The 25858-nt window shown below is 44.0% G+C and overlaps 1 protein-coding gene across 1 annotated transcript in view; it reads left to right on the top strand.

The window, feature by feature from the left end:
• LOC120919213 (NXPE family member 4-like) overlaps positions 1–25858 on the top strand; it is a 242112-nt gene that overhangs the window by 204637 nt on the left and 11617 nt on the right. The window contains exons 3-4 of the mRNA XM_040331266.1: positions 12468–13177; positions 14045–14106. Coding sequence (XP_040187200.1) covers positions 12468–13177; positions 14045–14106 — 772 coding nt within the window. The remainder of the gene's footprint in view (positions 1–12467; positions 13178–14044; positions 14107–25858) is intronic.

The following is a 25858-nucleotide window of genomic DNA, read 5'->3' as shown; positions in this document are numbered from 1 at the left end:
ACACAACTATAGTTAGGATTAGGATTGGATTTATTCATATTGGACTGTAATGATAAAGTTTCTTTAATCTATCAAAAAGTGTTTACCAGCACTAAACCTTTTATCTGATTTCTAAATTGCTGCATTTGTACATTCCAAAAGACAATATAAAGGAATAGTAGTGGTAAAAAAAAGCACTTGTGGGTTTAAACAATCTTGTTTTTTGTACAATTCTCCTTAAAGGGGGCTTGGCAAGGGGTGTGTCCTGTGCCTACATACTTTTACTGATAGGTGTCCCTCATTCCCATCTCAAAAAGTTGGGAGGTATGGGTGCTGCAACCCGAAGAACTCACCAGGGCTCGAGAACAGCAACCCTGGGTGCCCACCGCTAGTACATAGGAGCCAGTAAAGGATGTGAGCCGTGCAGAAAACTTCCTCTACTAGCTTCTATGTTAAATGACAGATTGGAGAGGAGAGGGCTGTCAGACCTCAGTTCCAGCACGTTCTATCTGAAAAAAAGCCCTGCCTACAAGCCTCATAAAGTTAACAAAAAACTTCCTTCACCTTCCTTCACTAAGCAAAATCCTCCTCCCACCTTTATTTGTGTCTTACACTTCCCCCCTCCCAGACACTGCAACTCTTGTGGGAGGGATTCAGCAACAGAGGCAGTGCTGCCAATCCAGAATGCAGTGGATGGCTAGGTGTGGTCGGGTGATGATTTTGTGAATCAGCAGTGACAATACTGATAGCCAAGCACACTCTGTGATGTGTGACTACGCTCCTGTAAACTCATGAGGAGTGCAGCATCATTGCCACACCACCACAGGAAGCTGCATTAGGTTAGAGACAAAGGGGAAAGAAAAACAGCACAAAGACCATAGTGTAGCATTAACACTTACAACAGACCTTGTTGTAAACAGTAATACACTCATAATTATGTGGTGTGACAGGTGGTGGAATAGCTGGGGAAGTGTGTGTAGCGCATCCCACGTAGGAGCTGCAAGTGAACTGGGATCCCCACCCTGCACAGCCAGGCACACAACATTTCCACAGGCACACTTGAGTCAGGAAACAGTTCAGTGCTTGTTTTTATATTTTTATTAATTGGATAAAACTTGGATGGGGAGCAGTGTTGCTCATCTTCCTTTAAAAAAGTAATTAGTTACAGTTACAAGTTACTTGTCCGAAAAAGTAATTGAGTTAGTGACTCAGTTACTTCATTGGCAAAGTAATTAGTTACTCAGCAAAGTAACTGACTTTTTTTTCCCCGGCGTATAAGTAGACACTGTGCCATCTGTAAACATGCCTCACTGTGCCATCTGTAACATGCCTCACTGTGCCATCTGTAACATGCCTCACTGTGCCATCTGTAACATGCCTCACTGTGCCATATGTAACATGCCTCACTGTGCCTGTAACATGCCTCACTGTGCCTGTAACATGCCTCACTGTGCCTGTAACATGCCTCACTGTGCCTGTAACATACCTCGACGACGATCTCCCTACCTTCTCCTGTTCTCTGTATGCCAGACGTCCGCGGCCATCCATTACTCAAAATGTGCGCCTCCTCCTCAGTCTGTTCCGTGACCGTGATTACCGCAATTACTACATGTACCTGTGTGTCTGTCAGCTCAGCCGTCGGCCATCAATTATTAAACAAGCACGCCTCCTCCTCAGGCTGTTCCGTGACCGTGATTACCGCAATTACTACATGTACCTGTGTGTCTGTCAGCTCAGCCGTCGGCCATCCGTTATTAAACAAGCGCGCCTCCTCCTCTGACTGTTCCGTGACCGTGATAGGCGGAACACTAATTTTTCCAGCAGAGCCACTGTTCCGTGTTCCGCCTATCACGGATTTCCTCTCGTCCGAGGCCGAGGCTGAGGATGAGAAGGCATCGGTGATAGGCTGAACAGCATAACTCGCTTGGGATCTTCCTCATGAAGTGTGGGGACCCAGTAAGTCACTGGGGCCCCTTTGCAGCTTTAGTTGCTCCGGGCCATGAGGGCCCAGAGTCAGGAACTCCGCGTAGCACGTGCGCCCCAGCCTGGTAGGCCATCTCGCCGGGGCCCGTGATTGTGCGCACACCCTAAAGGTGGGTGCCGCACCTGGAACCAGGAACTGGCAAAAGACCCCCCAAAATGGCGTCCGCCCAAGAAATACCCTCCCCCAGCATGCCCCGCGAGGGAAACACTCCTCTGATTGGCTGCTGGAGAAAGGCGCCTCTGCCTGGACCCCTCTGGCGCCACCTGCTATCCAAAGATGGAAATGTATCTTTGGAACACAGAATGAAACCACAGAACAGCCAGGGCCGGATTAACAATGGGGCTGATGGAGCTGCAGCTCCAGGCCCCTTTCTCAAGATAGGCCCATTTGCCCAAAAAAAAAAAAAAAAAAATTTTTTTTTTTTTTTTTTTTTAAGATTTTTTTTTTTCTAAGATCGAATTTGGGGGGTTGTAGCTCGATGACCAGAGGTCACAGAAACCCTACATTTGGGGGTAGGCATGGGAAGAGCTACCCCACAACTGGTTAAAATATGGGACGGCTATCATTTATGGTTCTGGAGATACGGGCCTGCTTGCACAGCCTGTCAGAAGCTACATTCAGAGCGGCCAATATAAATACAAGCTGACACACTGCAGCAGACTGATAGGATCACAGGGCTTATAATAATTATTTGTATATTACTCATGGTAATTAACCCCTTGCCACCCAGGCCAATTCTGACACTTCTCTACTACATGTAAAAATCATCATTTGTTTTTTGCTAGAAAATTACTCTATGGTGGTCTTTGCACTTTTTATGTTGCAGGGTACAGAGCTGCACGATTCTGGCTAAAATTAGAATTGCAATTTTTTTGCTTAGAAGATAGATCACGATTCTCTCACGATTGTTGCGGCGTAACATCATCTTTCACATTAAAAAAAAAAAAAAAATGGGCTAACTTCACTGTTTTGTTTTTATGGTTTTTATTATTCATTGAAGTGGGAAAATGCAGTGTGACATAACATATTGCAGCAATAACCATTGTATTCCCTAGAGTCTCTGCTAAAATATATATAATGTTTGGCAGTTCCAAGTAATTTTCTAGCAAATAATATTGCTTTCTAACTTAAGAAACAAGTGTTGGACTTTAAGTGGTTAAATTTAGTTACAATGTTAGTTAGTTACAATGTTTCATTTTGTTTACAAACTTCGCAGACTGCCCAGATTTGTTCTTTACACACAGAAGTGTATCCCTTTGATCTAAGAAGGAAGTGTCAGTTACAATGTTTCCTGTTAAAAACTTGGCAGACTGTCCAGATATTTTCTTTTGACAGCTGAAAGTCTCTCCACTTGTTATATGAAAGAATCAGCAAACTCTGCATTGAAGATCGTCAGGGGGGTTGAATCGACATCACGATTTTTTTAACGATTAATTGTGCAGCTCTAGCACGGTATTTGCGCAGCAATTTTTCAAACATGTTTTTTTGGAAAAAAATGTTTCATTCATTAGAAAAACAGTTAGTTAGTTAAGTTAGCACAATTTTTTTTGGTATCCTAAGCGATGCTTTACATTTTTTTAGGTTACATGTTTAGAGTTACAGAGGAGGTCTAGTACTAGAATTATTGTTCTCGCTCTAACGATCGTGGCGTATGTAACCTGTGTGTATCTGGCTCTGATACTACCAGTGCCTACCCAGCCACTGACTAGTATCTCTCCCCAGCCTGTCCCCACACACCCTCTCACCTGCTGACCTGTGGATGGGGGAATCACTCCTGCAGTGTTATTGTGTTCTGCCAGTGCATACAATGATCAGTGTTGCTAACTTTAGCTGGCAGCACTGATTGTTTTAAGAAAAAAAAACAGGCTGGTTGTACTCAAGTTGATTAATAGATTGACTTGTGTAAAACCAGCTAGCCCATACATAGATTGACTATGGCTGGTCTCTGCATAATTGGCGTAATTTCAATCCATGTATGACCCGCTTAACCACTACTCAGTCCCTAAATATCCTTCCACTCCTGTACATAGTGCTCACTGTCATACTCTCCACACTCCTCTCCTGTACATAGTGCCCACTGTCATACTCTCCACACTTCTCTCCTATACATAGTACCCACTGTCATACCCTACACACTCCTCTCCTGTACATAGTGCCCACTGTCATACCCTCCACACTCTTCTCCTATACATAGCGCCCACTGTCATACCCTTCACACTTCTCTCCTGTACATAGTGCCTGCTGTCATACACTTCTCTCCTGTACTTAGTGCCCACTGTCGCACCCTCCACACTCCTCTCCTGTACATACTGCTCACCGTCATACCCTCCACACTCCTCTCCTATACATAGTGCCCACTGTCATACCCTCCACACTCCTCTCCTATACATAGTGTTCACTGTCATACCCTCCACACTCCTCTCCTATACATAGAGCCCACTATCATACCGTCTACATTCCTCTCCTGTACATACTGCCCACTGTCATACCCTCCACACTCCTCTACTGTACATACTGCCCCATCATACCCTCCACACTTCTCTCTGGTACGTACTACCCTCTGTCATACCCCCTCACTCTTCCTGTACATACTGCCCATTGTCATACCCTTCACACTCCTCTCCTGTACATAGTGCTTTTTTCCGTACCCTTTGTACTCCTCTCCTGTACATAGTGCCCACTGTTAGACCCTCCACATTCCTCTCCCTCACCTGCACATACTTCCCACTTATATACCATCCATACTCCTCCCCTATGTCGCTTACCCACAAAAACAGTTCTTTAAAATTATACTGAATATCCTCAATGTTACCAGCTCTAGAATGGACACACTTTTGTTAGTTCAACTAAAGGAAATATCAGTTCTCATATTTGTTCTGCCCCATTATTAGTACTCATTTAATTTTGTGATTACTACTGTGATGTATAGAGGAACATCGGGGATCTCAGCTACTCTAAATATAGCACTTATATAAAAAAGTGGCCCTGAAAATATTTTTTAAATGTTGGCAACTGTGCACTTAGGCACTGCCCAAGGGCCACCGTCCACCGGGTCAGTAGGGGGCCCCATGAGAGGCTCCTGGGATCCTGTGATAATAAAGCGGTAGTAAACTTTCCTGACATTACTACTTTTTAGAGGCCCTGGGGTAGGTTATGCCACAATGTACAAGTATGCACAGCATATTAGCACATTAGTGTACACTTCAATTTTCAGACTGAGCCCTCCAGTGCTGCGATGAATCAGGCGGGGCCTGGACACTTCCATCTTCACCCGGTCTTCCTTCTGGGTTCTGTGCCTTTGGTCACTTGCCTTGGCTGGGCTGCGTTCATGTCATTCCCACGCATTTATTTATTATTTATTACACCCCATTCACACCTCCGCGACAAAACGCCCGACGCCGGCCGCTCGTGCCGCTGGAGGGGAGAATTCCCATTGCTGTCTATGAGATGGTTCACATCTCATAGACGCCGTACACCTGCGGCATGAAAAAAAGTCCCGGACCCTTTTTTTCAGGCGGCATTGGCATTCGGCCATACAAAGCAATAGGAAGGATTTGTAAAAAAAAAGTTACACTATTCGCGGCAAAATACGCCGCGTACGCGGCGTTACTTGTCGCGGAGGTGTGAATGCAGCCTAAAAGGCCCCACCAAAATCCTCAGCACCAGGCCCATGATGTTCTTAATCTAGCCCTGAGAACAGCCCAGCCTGGCAGAAACCCAATTTAACAAATCATCATGAATGAGAGCAAAATAACTCTCTCACTCCCCTCTAAATTTAACATAGCCCCTGTACTGAAAGTACACAGGAGCTACACATATAAACACACATACATACAGATAGCCTTTAAAAAACAGCAGTGCTTTACCTTACCTCTTCCTGCCGGGTACTGCACTGTAGGGGGAGACAAAGAGCACAGCACACACTGTGCTTTCACTTTAGGTCAAATCAGTGCGACGAGCTCCCTGCAGTGCCGATTACAGTTCGGCTGAGGATCGTGGAGCTCGATCTCAGCCGCCCTTGTCGCTCCTCCTATCGAGGTATACAAGGCCTGCAGCATTGGGCCCGGTCGCCATTGGCGACCTCAGCGACCCCTATACTTCCGCCACTGGGGCACCCTTAGGAAACACTGACAGCCTCCTCAGCACTCCTCCATCTTCAATCCGACTGTCCCTGCTAGAGTCAAGAGTATTTCGAGTATTTAGGAGGCTCCTCCTAGACTCCACCCTCTACTTCTGCTAGCTTCTCCAAGGTTCCAGAGAGCAGGGCAGTTACCAGAGGTGCTGCTTGATGAGTCATCCAGCCTCCCTGAGTCACTCATCCATGACCCAGATTCTCAATGAAGCCAATTTACCTATACTAATAACTATGCACACTACTTAGCTAGAGGGTGCTACATGTGCCTAGCAGGTGGATAACAGCATCATGTCTGGAAGGTCCAAGGGCCCTGGTCAGGCTCATGTACCAAAAGAAGATCGGTGCACAATGCAGAAAATTCACGCCTATGTAAGGGAAACACTAGACCCAGAAGAGCGGTTTACTTGGTCCAGCATCTGTCTGACATCACAGGTTGAAGCATGCCAGGGACATGTTTTGAAGAAGCACTCCTCATCATCCATAGTTAAAATAATGCACAGACATAAAGTTAACCAACAATGCTTGATTTTATATGATTTTCTGTTCAAATTTTTTATTGAAAATAAAGAACACAGAGTAATATGACAAACATTTTTGGTTGAAATGATAAAGAAAATACAATGGCACATCTTGGATACAATGCATATAATCATAACAGCAATATCATCTAAACACAGATAACTTGTAAGCAAACAGTACATAGTAGAGGAGGTCGATATAGCGAAAGCTACTGGGGACATAGTAACTAGGGACAAATACATTTAAAATAACAAAGAAAACGACTTCATTCCAAGAGCAGTGCAAAATAATAATATGTACTCTGTAGGTTCAAAATTAAGGAACTGTAAGCTAAATAGGGGCAGTAAGTTACAGTACCGCCCTTGTGCTCACAAATGAGGTGTTTTAACATGGGGACAGGAAAATCCAGAGAAAGGGGGACGTAGAAGGAGAGATAGAAAAGTAAGAGCTAGAAGCAAATAGGAAAGAAGGAAAGAAGAGTAGAAGAGAAGGATGATGGCGTGGTCGCGCAGACCCCCGAAGGGTCATAGTGTCAAACTGTGAGAACATCTCAACGTTCACGGGATAAGTAAGGTGGCATCAAAATCAGGGGGGAGAAAGCACTCTACCCAAGGGGTCCAAACCTTGTCGTGCTCGGGGACTCGGTCTAGAACAATTGCTTCAGTCTTACTATGGATCATTGCTTGGGTCACTCTATGTTTCACTTCAGCTATATGGAGTTTAGGGGTCTTCCAAGCCTTGGCTATAGTTTGTTTAGGGGCCGTGGTTAATTGAAGGAGAAGGCGCAACTGGGCCCTAGTGTAATCACCATTAACATGATTGAGTAGGGCCAAAGACGGATCAGGGAGGAGAGTATCATGCAATAGAGTAGAGGCCATATGAAATATCATTATGCAGAATTGTTGTACAATAAGGCAAAACCACCAAATATGCGTGTGAGTACCTCTCTCCCCACAGCCTCGGAAACATACGGATGGGTAGGAAGGTGAGAATTTGGATATCCTAGCAGGGAGTAGGTACCACCGCATGAGCACTTTATAATTGGCTTCCAAGGCTATCACGTTTTGAGTGGAAGTATTAGTGCAGGCCCATATATTCGCCCAGTCATCCGGTTCCAATGTTACTTGTAAGTCCTTAGACCACTGTGCAGCATATAGAGGAAGTTCAGTTGGTGGAACAGTGAGGTGATTATAAATACGCAAAATAATACCAGGGGCATGTGGATCTGAGTTACAAATATTTTCGTAAAAGGACATACCGTCAAATGAGGGACGAACACCTGTCACTGTTCGAGTAAAATGAGCTATTTGAAGGTAGTGGAAGTATTCAGCAGAGGGTAATTTAACCTGGGCCTGGAGTTCCAGGAAAGTTTTTAGAGTAGATTTGTTCACTACATCACAGATCCGGAGTAATCCTGCCTGGGACCAAAGCCGAAAAGATTCCGGTTCGGTGAAAGCAGGATAAAAAAGTGGGGGGTGGGATGGTGCTTCCTGACGGCATGCATTTCAGCCCACAGTATGCATTTAAAAAACGTTTTCAATAAGCGGGGGGGGGGGGGGTGCTGAGGGCCGCCATTTCACCCATAATTTGCATTGCATTGAACATTAAAAACGGCCGCCTATTCGGCCAGATGGTACATTAAAAAAAATAAGTGAGGGGGTTTGGGCTGGAGGGTGCCGCGATTTTGCTCGAAAATATATTTCTCACAGGAGGGACTGAGGGGGGAAGGCATGGCTTCAGTTCGTTCCCTACCTCTTTGCAGCAGATCCTCTCAGGCGGTGCGCGTTCTATTGAGCTGCAGCGTTGAGGTCACTTCCTGTGCTGGAAAGCACCGCCCACTGGGGCGGTGAAATAGTTCTATGCACTGTATGCACTCACTGCACCCGCCCGGCCATAATACAGGCCATCGCGCCACTGTGAAACACGGAAAACAGTGGCGCAATGGTCTGCGCCACAAAGGCATATTTTAGCTGCCAATGTAGCGCCGCGTCTGCAATCTTGTGATTGCACAGACGTGGCGCTACCCATACTGCACTATGCCCAGTGCCCGGACACAGTGCAAATAAGGATTTTTTTTTCCGTTTCTTAAAGGGACATGATTAAAAAAAATGTTTTTTTATTTTTTATTTTTTTTACTGGCTGGGGGAGGGGGGCCGCGCCCGGGCACCCCCTACGGATGAGCCGCCACTGCTATAGAGGTATAATAGCTTAGGAAGCAGGGACATCTTGACAGCAGCCACTCGTCCCAACCACGAAACACACAATGGTTTCCAAGAGTCCAACAGGGATGATAGCTGTGACAACATGGGGAGATAATTAGACCTGAAGAAGAGTCATTAGTCAGTTTTATACCTAGGTATGGTAGAGAAGAAGTGGACCAGGTAAAGGGGAAATATTCTTAGAGATGGGTTACCTCCCGGGTAGGGAGAGACACATTGAGAGCCCGCAATTTTGATTGATTGACTTCTAGGCCAGAAATTTCAGCAAATTTACCGAGGATTTGTAATAGATTTGGGAGGGTTAAACGGGGGGAAGTTACAAATAGGAGTGCATCATCCGCAAACAAGCAGATTTTGTGAGAAGGATTTTATATGATTTTATATGATGCCCTTGATGATTTCTGTACACATTTATATGCATATATTGCAATTTATTTATGCATTTATTGTTGGACTTTGTGTGTGGTTATTTACTACCAACTTAGCACCATCTCTTTACCCTCTTTTTTTCTTGATGTATTTTTCTTGAAGTTTTTTAATACCACTTAACTGCTGGTATGGCTCTTTTAATTGCTTTGTTACTGAATGGCTATTTTGCAGCCTGTGAATGGTCCCAAAGCAGGCCGGTGAATAGGAGTGCTTCCTCAAAACGCGTCCCTGTGACTGCTGTAATCTGTGACATCATACAGAGGCCAGACTGACTGCACTGTGGACAGACAGGAGTTTACATCATCACTGTATCTTACTCCAGATTTTCATTTGGTACATGCCCGGGGCCCTGACCAGGACCCTTGGACCTTCCACTCATGATGCCTGTCTCCAAATGCTGGGTGCACTTCTCCAGACATTGCACTGCATGTCACAGCGCACAATTGTGAGTGTATTACTGTTTCCAATAAAGTCTGTTTTACTTTTTAATGCTACACTATGATCTTTATTCAGTGGTTTCTCTTCCCCTTTGTCTCTCACATACAGCTGAAGCCCTCTCCCCCTAACATGCACAGCTACATTAACTGGATTTTAGCATTAACAATTATTTATTACTATTTAGCTTTGGGCTACCCACACTATTTATTTCTAGATTGTATTATTTTCGCTGCACTATACTACATTTTTGTCTGTTTCATCTTCGGTATAGTCTCAGGTTAACTTGGAAGGAGGAGCACAGTGAATGATTGGTTACCTGAGCGCTGTGTTACCTATGTGTGTATATATATATGCACAGGTTTTATTATTATCATTTAGAATTAGCCTAATTAGGATGACTTGTCTAAGAGGATCTATAGGTATTTGTGTGACTAAAATACTGCAGTGGATATTTTCTAATTGGAGGCTATAGTTCTACTTTAAATAAAGCTTTGCTGAGAAAAGTGTTGGGACTGCGATTTCTAAGTTCCTTAAAGCGGTTGTAAACCTGCATCAAAATTTTTTATTTTTTTTTCTCTGCAAGGCAAAAGTCATAAATTCGGCAAGGTCCGGCGGCTGCCGGTCCTTTAGCCGAGGATCCCCCCTGCGCATGCGCCGCTGCAATCAGCGGCGCATTGCGAGGGGAATATCTCCTAAACTGTGCAGCTTTAGGAGATATTCTTTATACCTACAGGTAAGCCTTATTATAGGCTTACCTGTAGGTAAAAGTAAAAAAAGTGGGTTTACAACCACTTTAACCACTAGCTTCCCGCCCACTGTCAAATAACGGCCGGATGATAAGCCTCTCTTTCTGGGAGGACATCATATGACGTCCTCACCTTTCCGCACCCGCCGCGTCACTGGGAACCCGATGCGTGTGCCCGGCGTCCGCTATGTCCGCTGGGCGCCCGCGATTGCCCAGTAACTGAGCGGGACCGTGGATCTCTGTGTGTAAGCACAGAGATCCTTATCCTGTCAGTGAGAGGAGACCGATGGTGTGTCCCTTGTACATAGGGACACCGATCAGTCACCTGTCCCAGTCAGTCCCCTCCCCCTACAGTTAGAATCACTCACTAGGGTACACATTTAACCCCTTGATCATCCCCTAGTGTTAACCCCTTCCCTGCCAGTCACATTTACACAGTAATCAGTGCATATTTATAGTACTGTTCGCTGTATAAATGTGAATGGTCCCAAAATAGTGTCAAAAGTGTCCGATGTGTCCGCCGCAATATCGCAGTCACGATAAAAATCACTGATCGCCGCCATTACTAGTAAAAAAAAAAATGCTATAAATCTATCCCCTATTTTGTAGCCGCTATAACTTTTGCGCAAACAAATCAATGTACGCTTATTGCAAAAAAAATTTAGCAAAAATATGTAGAAGAATATGAATCGGCCAAAACTGAGGGAAAAAAAATGTTTTTTTTTATATATTTTTGGAGAATATTTATTATAGCAAAAAGTAAAAAATATAGTTTTTTTTTTCAAAATTGCCACTGTTCTTTTTGTTTATAGCACAAAAAATAAAAACCGCAGAGGTGATCAAATACCACCAAAAGAAAGCTCTATTTGTGGGGAAAAATTTATAAAAATTTCATTTGGGTACAGTGTTGCATGACCGCGCAATTGTCATTCAAAATGTGACAGCACTGAAAGCTGAAAATGGCTTGGGTAGGAAGGGGGTAAAAGTGCCTGGTATTGAGGTGGTTAAATGAATTCTATGGTGACAGTATCACCTTTTTATTTTATAACATCAGCATTGTAATAACAATACAAACATTAGATATATTTAACTGCTGTATAGTGAAATAACGGGTGGGTGGGAGCACACTTGTTCTGGGAGAACAAACTCCTATTTTTGTGTACGTGATTGATGCTACGCAACTATAATAAAGCCTGCGTGCCACAAGTAATAAGCTGTAAATGGAAAGGTGATACTAAAACTGTACACAAGATGGCAGTAGAACCAAAACGTCAAATACAAAAAAAACTTCCAAGGTAAAACTGTGAAAAAAGGTATCCAATGCAGATGAATGAATGGCACCTAGAAGACTGAAGACACACTGTGGGTGTTGGGCATCATTGACCTGCTCCCTGATGCTGCGTACACACGATCGGTCCAACCAATAAGACAAGTCTGTTTGACCGTTTTCATTGGTTAATGCCTACACAAAAAAAAACGATCAGTCAGAACGCGGTGACGTAAAACACAACGACGTGCTGAAAAAAACGAAGTTAATGCTTCCAAGCATGCGTTGACTTGATTCTGAGCATGCATGGATTTTTAACCAATGGTTGTGCCTACTAACGATCGTTTTTTTTCTATCGGTTAGGTATCCATCGGTAAAAACGGTCCATCAGACCGTTCTCATCGGTTTGACCGATCGTGTGTACGCGGCATGAGAAGGCATCCTACAAATACAGTTTAATGATGCAAAGAGTGTCTGAAATCATGTCCAGCACTGCTCTCTGCTTCATTAAGAACTTCCCACCAGCACGACACAATCTGAAGAAGAATAGAACCATGAAGAGCTTGGTAAGAGGTAAGTATAAAATGTATATTTCATGAAACAATGTGGAACAACCTTTTTGGGGGTAAATATGAGGGAGATCCTAGAGTTGTGCATCAAGTTCCCCCCTGCCCACCTTATTGCAGCATATTCTTTAATCAAAATCTTCAGTCCTTTAAACTGGTATTTATAACAATATTTATTTATTCCAGAGCCCAGATGCAGCCCTACATTCCAGCAATCCCACTGTAAACCCCAAGGAAAAAAATGTAACAGTTTCCAGCTCATTAGAGGATGAAACTCAAGCTTTTCTCATCTTCAAAAACATTTCGGTCTTGATTCCTTCCATCACGTTCACCCACAAAGACAACACAACCAGTGCTAAGAAGAGCAGAGCCACCATACTGAACCCAAGAAAAAAGTATTGTGTTGGAGAGACAATAATTGTCCAAATTGAGATGTTTGACCATTTGGGTAACAGGAAAACATATGGAGGAGACTTCATAAGAGCTAGGATCTTTTCTCCAGATCTTAAAGCTGCGGCTTCTGGGAGAATTGAAGATTTTGATGATGGAACCTATCATGCCCATTTCACTTTATTTTGGGAAGGAAAGGTTTTCTTCTCATTGGTCCTCTACCATCCAAGTGAGGCTGTCTCAGCATTGTGGAGAGCGAGGAATCGGGACTATGGTCTCATTTCCTTCATGGGGACTTTTACAAATGGGACTCATCAAGTGAAGTCTGAATGTGGATTCCAACTAAATACAAAGAAGGAAATATGTGAATATAGAAAGGAAGAATATAATGAGATATTTTACTGCGCTAAACCAGAATCTTTCCATTGTGAGTCATTAATATACCTTCAGTCTTTCAACAGTGATCTCTCCTTTCTAAGCACACCTGAGAAATCTATCTTTGACAGGTCAGTACATATGCAATGGAAACAAATACAAATTGTACAAGAATTAAATAAAATATATTTTTTGTTGGACAGCCAGGAAATCAACTACATTCAGTGGTATAATATTAAAATGTTATTTTAGGCAGGATCTTACACAATTTACAAAATGAACAAATTTACAAAGTTCTTTGCAACATTGGCCAGGGAATTAGACCCCCGTTCACACTGGGGCACTTTTCAAACATTTTAGCGCTAAAAATAGCGTCTGTAAATCGTCTGAAAAGCGCCTCTCATGCCTCACACTGGAGCAGTGCGCTTGCAGGACGGTAAAAAAAGTCCTGCAAGTAGCATCTTTAGGCGGTGCCTAAACTGCCCCTGCCATTGAAATGAATGGGCAACGCTTCCTGCAGCGGCGCTTTTCGGGAGCTATTGACCCTTTTCTCGGCTGCTAGCGGGGTTAAAAGCGCCCCCCCCCCCCCCCAGTGTGAAAGTAGCCTTAAAGCTGAACTTCAGGCAACCAGCTAAATTCATATATGAAATAAATATATCAGAGTTGTTTTACCTGCAAAATGATTAGTATTTCTAAGGGCACTTTCACACTGGGGCGGGGGGCTTTACCATAGTTTTAGCAGCACTTTTTGCCCGCTAGTGGGGCACTTTTAACCCCTGCTAGCGGCCGATGAAGGGGTTAATAGCGCCCGCAAAGCGCCACTGCTGAAGCGCTTTGATTTCAATGGGCAGGGGCACTTTAGGAGCGGTGTACAAAATAGGTTTTCTTTATGTATTAAAATCTCATACTACTAGCTTCCATATTATACAAAGGAGAAAACATTCCCCTGAATAGTCATGAATTTCAATAAAGTACAACATTAATCTTTTTTTTTTCAGGGGCAATATTGCTATTGAAATCCCCCAAAACTTTGAATCCATCAGTGTCTATTCATGTACAGGTGAGTAATTCTTCAAATTTTCAAATCGTTGAAAATATATTTGGTTTCAGAGGAGTCCACCCAGGGTTAATTCTGCTGTAGAATAGATAACACATATACATGAGGTGTAGGTGCTGCACACCCCAATTTGTTGTATTAAATGGAAAATCCCTCAAGGTTTTTTTTAGCAGCGAAATTTATGTTTGAAAAGAGAAGCAATAGATTTACATAAAAATTCATTTATTTATTTGTGTCATGGTATCAAAAGAGTATTTCCATAAATACACAGGAGTCATAAAAAACAGTTCTGGCCTTAACATAAGTAGTGTTAAGCGGAATACGCCATATTCGATTTCGCGATATATCACGAATATATAGCCGAATATTCGTGAAATATTCGCTAAAATCGAATATTCGTGATATTTAAAAAAAAATAAAAAATTGCGAAATTTCGCTAATGCGAATTTATTGCGAACATTTTGCGAATTTTTTTTTTTTTCTGATTGGCTCTGATGCAAAAGAAGGGCGGAGAAAGTATTCTCGAATATTCGGAAATCGAATATTCGGAAAATTTTATCAAAAAAAAAATGTTGTGAAATATTTTGACAACTGTGGTAGGAGAACTCTGATTGGCTCTGATGCAAAAGAAGGGTGGAGAAAGTATTTGCGAATATTCGGAAATCGAATATTCGCGAATACTTTCTCCACCCTTTTTTTGCATCAGAGCCAATCAGAGTTGTCAAAATCTCGCAATCAATTTCGCATTCGCATTAGCGAAATTTCGATAAAATATCACCAATATTCGATTTCCGAATATTCGCGAATACTTTCTCCGCCCTTCTTTTGCATCAGAGCCAATCAGAGTTCTCCTACCACAGTTGTCAAAATATTTCACAACATTTTTTTTTTGATAAAATATTCCGAATATTCGATTTCCGAATATTCGAGAATACTTTCTCCGCCCTTCTTTTGCATCAGAGCCAATCAGAAAAAAAAAAAAAATTCGCAAAATGTTCGCAATAAATTCGCATTAGCGAAATTTCGCAATTTTTTTTTTATATTCGGAATAGCGAATATTGGCCGCGAAATTCGAGATATTCGCGAATACTCGAATATGCCATATTCGAGCCGAATATTCGCAATACGAATATTCGTGAGCAACACTAAACATAAGCGACATAACTCATCAAGGTTTGGAAAAATACACATAACTTATGTTATATACTGTAAACTCTTTGTTTATCCTCCCTATGCATTTCAAACTTTTAATCATTGGTCTTCTTCAGGGCAATAGTTTCTATGCGAAAAAGGAAAGAGGAAAGATTCATCGATTATTTTTATTTGTAAATACATCATCATTCTTTATAGTCAATAGATTATATTACAACAGAGCAGTATATATCTACCACTTTTTGATGAGAAAGCTGTGTTCTATGGCCAAAGGAATTGCTGTTTCTCTAAAAGCATACCAAGCCTTGATGATCCCAAGATGTCCACATGCTGTTCTCCCGCCCTCCATGGACAAACCCCCATCTCCACACCAATTGCAAGAAGTCACCCTTCTATTGGACTGGGGACTGGTTGGGGGAGGGGTGTCGGGGCTCCCACAACTTTCTAGATTCCAAAGTTTAAAAATAAAAAAACTAAGGTACATCGACGATGTGCTGATGGTCTGGGCGGGGACACAGGACCAATTGACGGCATTCATGGCCGAGCTTGGAAATAACACCAGAAACATACACCTGACCTATACAGTGGATCCCCATTGCATTTCCTTCCTGGCCCTGTCCATTAGACTTGAAGGGGGTAAGTTGGTCATCAACACGTACAGGAAGGAAACGGCTGCAAATACGCTACTTCAAGCTGACAGTCTGACAGTTTAAGAATTCGCAGGAACTGCTCGACAGAGGAAGATTACCAACTTGAAGCCTCACAATTATACCAGAGATTCAGGGAGAGAGGATATCCCCATCTGGTCCTCAAAAAAGCTAAGAGTATTGCGGGTCAAAGGTTGAGGTCCGATCTTCTCCAGTCCCGGACTGAGATCCAACAAACACCTGAAGGACAAGTGAGATTTATTACCCCTTATGGGGCCCAATGGCACCAGGTGAACACAATCTTGTCCAAACATTGGCCCATATTGAGATGTGCCGTTGACTCGGGACAGGCTGTTGGAGAAAGACCATCGATGGCGGCCAAACATGCAAAAAAACCTTAATGATATATTGGTATAGCAGGAAAAAAAATTGTCTCTGGGCAGCCGCACTCTGAACAAATTGTAGCCTTTATTTAAACAAGGACAGCACTACAAGTCACAGCAAAATCAAATAAAAACCCGAACATTGATGCGTTTCGCACTGAAACATGACTAAGCACTAGTTTCAGTGCAAAACGCGTCAGTGGTCAGGTTTTTATTTGATTTTGCTGTGACTTGTAGTGCTGTCCTTCTTTTAATAAAGGCTACAATTGGTTTAGAGTGTGGCTGTCCAGAGACAATTTTTGTTCCTGCTTTGCTAAGTGCATTGCCTGCACCTGAGTTATCTGCAGCGGAGGATATTCATCTGGGTTCCTACCTGGAGCGGCTACTCCCTTTTCCCTTGATATGTTGATACAATCTGAATATGTACTGCTGCCTAATAGAAGTTGGCTAACGGACATGCCTCAAGTCAGCGGCATGTTCCCATGTGGTCACTGCGGAACGTGCACTTATGTGTACCGCAGCAAGACGTTTAGAAACCCTGTTGTAGTCAAGAATTTGAGATTAGGTCCTTCATAAATTGTGCCACCACTAGGATACGTTATGTTCTCGAATGCCCGTGCCACAAACTATATGTGGGCAAAACAAAAAGACAGTTACGGGTCAGATTCGGGGAACACTTGAAAATTATCAGACTGAACATTTTTTGAACTTCCATCAGGGTAAGAACTCTGGCCTAACAGTGAAGGGTTTTTTCTCCCTTTCACAGAGGTGATTTTGACACTGTGCTTATACGTAAAGAGAAGACCTGGATTTTTAGGCTCAGGACCCTTCAGCCGAAGGGCCTGAACCATGAACTTGATTGTCTTCCTTGAACCATAGTATGCTCTCTCTCCTTCTCCATATGCATAAGCATTGTAGCAGTGTATTGGATTTACTCAGTGAGGGAGATGGGCCATCCCAGTGGGTGTAGTGATATTTACATACATGAATACTATTATTTTTATGATTTAAGGTAAGGGGGCAGTGATTTTGGAAAACATATTGCTTTATCCCCCCCCCCCCCCTTTCAAATCCCCCTGACGGAAAGGTTCTTCATAGTACTATATTAGCATCCTTTTCTTTCTTTTAATTACTGCATTATCAAATATGACCACAAGATGGCATGATAATCACTTTGGTGTTGGTTGATGTGATTGGATATCTATCCCTATATAAGTAACATATATGCCGGTGACGTGTCGCGCCGTCGCCGCGATGATGACGCGGCGACGTGCGCGACGCTGGAAGGTAAGTACTTCCACGCATGCGTCGAATCATTACGACGCATGCGAGGGAGGGGAGCGGACGGATTGATCCGGTGAGTCTGTACAGACCATCGGATCAATCCGCTGGACCCGATTCAAGCGGATAAATTTCTTAGCATGCTAAGAAATTTATATCTGCTTGAAATCGATCCGGCCGACAAATCTCCGCGGATAAATATCCGCTAGGCCGTACAGATGACCAGATTTATCCGCTGGAACTGATCCGCGGATCAATTCCAGGGGATAGATCCGGTGGTGTGTACGAGGCCTTAGATGCACTCAGTGTCTGGAACCCTGCATTTTCAGTATATAGGTGGTTAAAACAATACAAGTGTTTTGAGGCTGCTGATGATTCAGAGAATTCTGTGGGTCTGTGTGTTTGAATTTTGGACTGGTTTGATTCACTACTGTGCCTAATGTTGATCTACTTCACCATTATATTGCATCAAATACTCCGGATGTGTATATGTGCTGCTTTTTTCAAATACCAATATCAACAGATCCCATATTAATCTAATAGCACATCTTATGCCTAGTACACACGAGAGGATTTATCCGGAGGACCGTTTCCGCGGATAAATCCTCTGGCGGATTTTGATCTCCTGGTTGTACTAACCAGGAGATCAAAATCCCCACGGAATTCCGTCCGCGGTGACGCGTCGCGCCGTCGCCGCGATGATGACGCGGCGACGTACGGGACGCTGTGATATAAGGACTTCCACGCATGCGTCGAATCATTACGACGCATGCGGGGGATGGATTCGGACGGATTGATCCGGTGAGTCTGTACAGACCAGCGGATCAATCCGTTGGAATGGATTCCAGCGGATAGATTTCTTAGCATGTTAGGAAATTTTTATCCGCTGGAAATCCTTCCCCGGGGACAAAAATCCGCAGAAACAGATCCGCTGGATTGTACACACCAGGGGATCTATCCGCTGAAACCGGTCAGCGAATCAATTTCAGCGGATCGATCCTCTCGTGTGTACGGGGCCATAGACTGTTTTGCGGTGCCTTTTTCTTTCCGGATAAATGGATTATGCAATTTTTTGATGCCTGTCAAAGCGCTCTGCATTTTCAATTTCTATTGTTTTTTACTTAAAGCGGTTCTCCACCCTAAAGTGGAGTCCCGCTGATCGGAACCCTCCCCCCCTCCGGTGTCACATTTGACACCTTTCAGGGGGGAGGGGGGTGCAGATACCTGTCTAAAGACAGGTATTTGCACCCACTTCCGGCCACACGCTATGGGCAAAAGACGGGTTTTTCTGACTTCCCGTCTGTCGCGCGTTGTGTGCTGGGAACACTCGGCTCCCAGCACACAGCGTGTGAGCCAATCGGTGGGCGCAGCGCGACTCGCGCATGCCCGTAGGGAACTGGGCAGTGAAGCCGCAGCGCTTCACTTCCTGGTTCCCTCAGCGTGGATGGCGGGGGGAGCAGCAGAGAGACGAGCGATCGCTCGTCCTCTGCTGCGATCGGCGCGGGACTCCAGGACAGGTTAGTGTCCTAATATTAAAAGTCAGCAGCTGCAGTATTTGTAGCTGCTGGCTTTTAATATTTTTTTCCCATGGCACATCCACTTTAAATGGTTAGGTATTGTGAGATATATTGTGTTGAATTGGTCACATTGTTCTCCTCACATATGTTTGATATTTAACCGCTTGGGATCCGCGCTATAGTCAAATGATGGCTACAGCGCGGATCCCAAAATCCAAGTGGACGTCAATTGACGTCCGCCCCTTTGCGCGTTCCCCGCGCGCGCTCCAGAGCGCACAGCGGGGAAACTCTGTGTTGGCCGTGTCCCTTGGACACAGCCAATTACAGATCGCAGCGAACGGCCAATCAGAGTGGCCGTTTGCAATGCGATCTTTGCGGCCAATGAGAGATGATCTCATATGTAAACATATGAGATCATCTTTCATTGCCGTTTTACACAGAGACAGCGGTGCTGTCTCTGGAGAGGAGACCGATCTGTGTCCCTTGTACATAGGGACATAGATCGGTCACCCCCCCTCCACCTACAGTTAGAACACAATGCAGGGAATACATTTAACCCCTTCCTCACCCCCTAGTGTTAACCCCTTCAATGCCAGTAACATTTATACTGTAATTAGTGCATATTTATAGCACTGATCGCAGTATAAATGTGAATGGCGCCAAAAATGTGTCAAAAGTGTCCGATGTGTCCGCCATAACGTCGCAGTCCCAATAAAAATCGCAGATCGCCGCCATTTCTAGTAAAAAAAAAAAATAATAAAAAATAATAATTCTGTCCCCTATTTTGTAGGCGCTATAACTTTTGCGCAAACCAGTCGTTATTGCGATTTTTTTTTTACCAAAAATATGTAGAAGAATACGTATCGGCCTAAACTGAGGAAATTTTTTTTTTTTTAAATTGGGATATTTATTATAGCAACAAGTAAAAAATATTGTATTTTTTTCAAAATTGTCGCTCTTTTTTGTTTATAGCGCAAAAAATAAAAACCGCACAGGCGATCAAATACCACCAAAAGAAAGCTCTATTTGTAGGGGAAAAAGGACGTCAATTATGTTTGGGAGCCACGTCGCACGACCGCGCAATTGTTAGTTAAATTGAAATTTCACCTGGGCAGGAGGGGGGTATATGTGCCCAGTAAGCAAGTGGTTAATAGACATGTGCATTCGTTTTCATCCGAACGCATTTTCGTCCGGATTTCAGGTATTTTCGCTATCGTTTTAACAAAAACGATAACGAAAGCACAGAAAACAAAAACCGAAAGATCCGACATAAAAAAAAAAATTATTTTTGTTTTCGTTTTCGTTGTGGTCGAATGTGCCTAACATTAACTCTATTAGTCCAATATTATTCTACATAAAGAGAAAAGATTTGACATAGAGAGAAAAGATTCGACATTATAGAGACATGAAGAAGAGTCGACATAGAGAGAAAAGATTCGACATTATAGAGACATGAAGAAGAGTCGACATAGAGAGAAAAGATTCAACATTTTTTTTTTTCTTCTTCTTTATAGAACATTTGACAGACACCATAAGCCTTCAATGACAGATTCGACCTTAATTTGGATTTTCGGACGAATGCATTTTTTTTACGAAAAACAAAATAAATAAAAACGAATTTCGGGAGTAACTAAATAAATTAATTTTTCGGACGAAAACGAAATTACGAAACTAAATATTTCAGTGTGCGCATGTCTAATATTTAATTATACATTAAATATTAGACTTGTGCACACTAAAATATTTAGTTTCGTAACCCCCACCCCCAATAAAGCCTTTCATATTTTTGTACCTTAAGCCATTGTTGACCTGACACTTTTTGCTTTCCGGGGACTCTCTTGTACCCTCCACAATATTTTTTCTTCCCAGAAGTAGTTTTGACAGCAGCTCCTGTTGGTTGCTATGGGCAATGACACTTGACTTTAAGCACACAGTCACAAACAGACAAAGCACAAAAGTCCTTCTTCCTAGCGTTAACCCTCTGTGGTCTTGGAATAAAAGCGCAGTTTCCCAGCTTGATGAATATTCGGTTCTAGGAGCAATGGCTGTGCAGGTTACCATGGGCTATATCCTGTACGACACCCCCAAATGTAGTGCACCCCCTAAGAAGCTGCAAGTAGAATGGTATCCCCCACCCTGCACAGCCAGGCAAGACGCATTTCCACAGTTTCCCAGAGTCAGGAAACAGTCCAGTACATTGTTTTTGTATTTTTATTGAGGGGATAAAACTTGGATGGGGAGTATAGGTATTATGGGATGCCCACTTAACTTTCAAACTTTTTCAGGAATAACTCCTAGTATATACAGTCCTATACACAGCTCCTATGTACACTCCTCCAGCACGTCTCTTGCTTGCAGAATTACCAGTGGTGTCACTATATAGAAATCTGTAGCACTGGCCCATTACAGGCAGGGACTTGCAGCCCCTATACTTGTAGGATGGAGAGTGACACCACTAACACATTCACTGCACTTCCTCCAGTGGTCACTGGTCCCAGCACCACATCCTCAGGCTCTGCCAGCCCTCCTAGCTGTAGCAGCCTCTTTCACTAGCCCTCCTAGCTACTTCACCACAGTCCTCCTGGCTGTAGCAGCCTCTTTTACTAGCCCTCCGAGCTATAAAAATGCATTGATTGCTGTATAAATATGACTGGAAGGGAAGGGGTTAACACTAGGGTGCGATCAAGGGGTTAATGTGTTTCCTAGGGAGTGATTCTTACTGTGGGGGAGAGGGGCTGACTGGGGGAGGTGATCGATCGGTGTCCCGGTGCCCCTGAAATCAATGGGACAGCGCGGCTATACCGACGGTTTTAATCCTTTCTCGGCCGCTAGGGGTTAAAATCTCAATGCTAATAGCGCCACTATACCGCCAGCGCACCTCTCGCACCCAGTGTCAAAGGGGCCTAACTATGACAAACTATACAAAATCCACCCACTAATAAATAATTTTTTCTAAGAGATTTGTGAACTTTATGTCCCAGACCAAAACATCTGTGTAGACAAATCCCTTGTCCACTTCACTGGTCAGCTGGGATTCAAGCAATACATTCCCAGTAAAAGGGCCAGGTATAGATTGAAGCTCAACATGCTCTGTAAAAGAGCTACAGGAAATGTGCATGCCTTCCATGTGTACGAAGGCAAAGACTCCCACACTTGATCCTCTTCAGACATACATCGCAAACAGCAATGGTGCTATCTACTGCACACGTGTTGAAAAAAGCCCACGCCAAGGAACTTTTGCAAGTCAGCGGGGAGTCAGCAGTGCCCTGCACTTGTGGAGCTCTGTGGTGTGATGCAATAGGGTGGCTGCCCTTAAGCTGACCCCTGGAGGACATCCTGCCTCATTGGAGTTGTGCCTCCTCCTCCTCACTTTCCTCCTGTCTTCTCTCAGGCATCCAAGTACAGTCAGTGACCTCATCATTCCCTCCCCCCTCATCACTTGGCAGTATGCTGCAGCTAGGGGAACATGACTGCAAGTTTATTGTCCTTCTGTGGCACCCCTCTCTCTAGGCTCACGTTGCTGCCTTCCTCAACCTGGGAACCATCAGAGCCTTCAAATTGCTGCTCATCTTCCAGCAGCATGTAACCGACAATATGGTTAAATAGTTCTGGTGACTCTTGCATGATGGTGAGGCTGCAGAAGGAGTAACAGTGGACAAGGAGCCGTTGGAATAGGCTGCTTTGGCAGCTGCGTTGGAAGGCAAACTACTGTGAGCCTAGGTGACAGAGAATGAGGTGGAGGAGGACAGCTTTGTTGTCCATGACCACCACTGTTTACTATAGACACAGAGGCTGTCCCTCCTTGGTGGCCTTCCGGACATAATAATTTTTTTTTTAACACTGCACTACACTGTATTATATACTGTACACCGGCTGAACTGTATTGTATACTGTGTACACCACCTGAAGTGTATTAAAAACTGTACACACTGGGCCTGATTTACTATGCTCTGTGCGCTGCGCTGGTTCATGCGTTAATTAGTACTCCGGGTGGAGGCTTAATTGGGCGCATGAACCAGCGTAGCAGCCGGCGCATTGAAAGTAATATGTAAAGCCGCGCCGAACTCCCTATAGAAGTCTATGGGAGAAATCAAAAGTGTTCATTTTAAAGGCTAATCTGCTAGTTTTGTCCTAAAAAGTGTTTGGGGACCTCAGTCCTGTCCCAGGGAACATGTATCAATGCTTTTTTTATTTTTTAAAACGGCCGTTTTTTCAGGAGCAGTGAAATTAATAATTCGCCCCCCTCTGACGCCACAAGTAAACTCCTTAGAAGGTCATGTGCGTCAGAGGGGGGCGGGGTCACAGAGCGTCACACAGCGGGGGAATTCAATTTCAATCGCGCCGCCCGGAGAAGAAGTTCCCGCCGTGTCACACTCATGTGACCCCGCCCCCCTCTGACGCACATGACCTTCTAAGGAGTTTACTTGTGGCGTCAGAGGGGGGCGGGTCCCAGGAGCGGGAACACGGCGGCCAATTCAAATTCAAACGCTGGGTCCGGAGAAGACACAAGATGCGGACGAGAAGGCTGGCGGACCGAGAAGAAGACCGCAGAAGACCCAAGATGCGGACGAGGAGGCTGGCGGACGGACGGAGAAGAAGACAGGACAAGACAACGGGCAAGATGCGGGACCAGAAGGCTGAAGGACGGACGGAGAAGATAGAAGAAGACGTCGGGCAAGATGTGGACGAGAAGAAAGAAGCAGCGGAAGAAACCCGAAGGAAAGAAGAAAAGAAGATTTTATTAAAAGATTTGTCAAAAACCGGCTACTGTCATTTTTAACACTTTGACATTTTTTTTGGGGTGAAATGGTAGAGGTACAGTGTACCCCATTACCATTTCACACAGGGGGGGGTCAGGATCTGGGGGTCCCCTTTGTTAAAGGGGTCTTCCAGATTCTGATAAACCTCCCGCCCGCATACCCCCACAACCACCGGGCAAGGGTTGTGGGGATGAGACCCTTGTCCCCATCAACATGGGGACATCCTCCCCATGTTGAGGGCATGTGGCCTGGTGCGGTTCAGGAGAGGGGGGGGCCGCACTCTGTCCCCCCCTCTTTTCTGCGGCCGGCCAGGTCAACGTGCTCGGATAAGGGTCTGGTGTGGATTTTTAGGGGGACTCCACGCCATTTTTTTTCTCAATTTGGGGTGGAGTTCCCCTTAAAATCCACACCAGACCTGAAGGGTCTGGTATGGATATTTGGGGGGACCCCACGCCATTTTTTTTTCAATTTGGGGTGGAGTTCCCCTTAAAATCCACACCAGACCTGAAGGGTCTGGTATGGATATTTGGGGGGACCCCACGCCAGTTTTTGGGGGGGTTTTTACGGTGGGGTTCCCCTTAATATCCATTCCAGACCTGAAGGGCCTGGTAATTTAATTTGGAGGGACCCCCTTTTTTTTTTTTTTAATGAGCAATGACTGTATAGCCATGAGTACTTTAAACTTCCTTTTTTTTGTTTCACTTCAGAAATGACATCTTGTACAGGGACAGTTCTAAGCACGGGAAACATGCGTGTACCCCCCCTCCCCCCCTGTATGAAATTTAAAGGAATATTTCACTTTAACCACTTCCATAGCGCGCCTATTCTGGCACTTCTCTCCTTCATGTAAAAATTATATTTTGTTCCTGGGAAATTAATCAGGACCCCCAAACATTATATATAATTTTTTAGCAGACACCCTAGGGAATAAAGTTAGCGGTCATTTTTTATTTGATTTCCAACGGTATTTGCGCAATAATTTTTCAAACGACTTTTTTTTGGCCCAAAAAAAAAACACGGTTCATGAATTAAAAAAAAAAAAAAAAGTAAAGTTAGCCCAATTTTTATGGATAATGTTAAAGATGATGTTACACCGAGTAAATAGATACCTAACTTGTCACGCTTTAATATTGTACACACTCATGGAATGGCGCCAAACTTCGGGACATAAAAATATCCATAGGCGATGCTTGTTTTTTTTTTTACAGGTGACCAGTTCAGAGTTACAGAGGAGGTCTAGGGCTAGAATTATTGCTCTCGCTCTAACGCACGCGTCAATACCTCACATGTGTGGTTTGAATGGTGTTTACATATGTGGGCGGGACTTACATGCATATTTGCTTCTGAGTGCGAGCTTCTAGGGACAGGGGCGTTATTTTATTTATTTGTTTGTTTTTTTTACCTCATATTTTTATTCTTGCACTTTTTTGACACTTTTTTTGATTTTGGATCACTTTTCTTCCTATTACAAGGAATGTAAACATCCCTTGTAATAGGACTAGTGTGTGACAGGTCCTCTTTATGGAGAGAGGCGGGGTCAATAAGGCTGGAAAGCATGGTATTGAAAAAAAAAAAAAAAGTTCTCATGCTTTCAGCTGCAATCATGTTCGTTCAGCACAGTGGTGTAGTGTATAGCACTTTGACCTAGCAGCAAAAGAGTCGTTGGTTCGAATCCCGCCCGTGACAGCATCTGCATAGAGTTTGCATGTTCTCCCTGTGCCTGCGTGGGTTTCCTCCCACAATATAAAAACACGCTGTAAATCGGATCTGGTCTAAATAAGCCCTAATATGCAGTAGTATATTTAGGTTTTGTTCTGCCCTAGGCCTGACTACATATCTGCACCTCCTAATAGAAAAATGACCCACCCCTTCCTGTCAAAGCCACACCCTGTTTTTGTATGACCCGCCCAGTAATTTTCAGGGGACCCACACACTAGTTCTGGGGGGGCACTGGATTCCCTTAACCACTTCCGTACCAGGCACTTACGCACCTTCCCGCCCAAGCCAATTTTCAG

Source organism: Rana temporaria, chromosome 12, assembly GCF_905171775.1.
Source record: "Rana temporaria chromosome 12, aRanTem1.1, whole genome shotgun sequence".
Taxonomy (NCBI): domain Eukaryota; kingdom Metazoa; phylum Chordata; class Amphibia; order Anura; family Ranidae; genus Rana; species Rana temporaria.
This window is presented reverse-complemented; position numbering and strand designations above follow the sequence as displayed.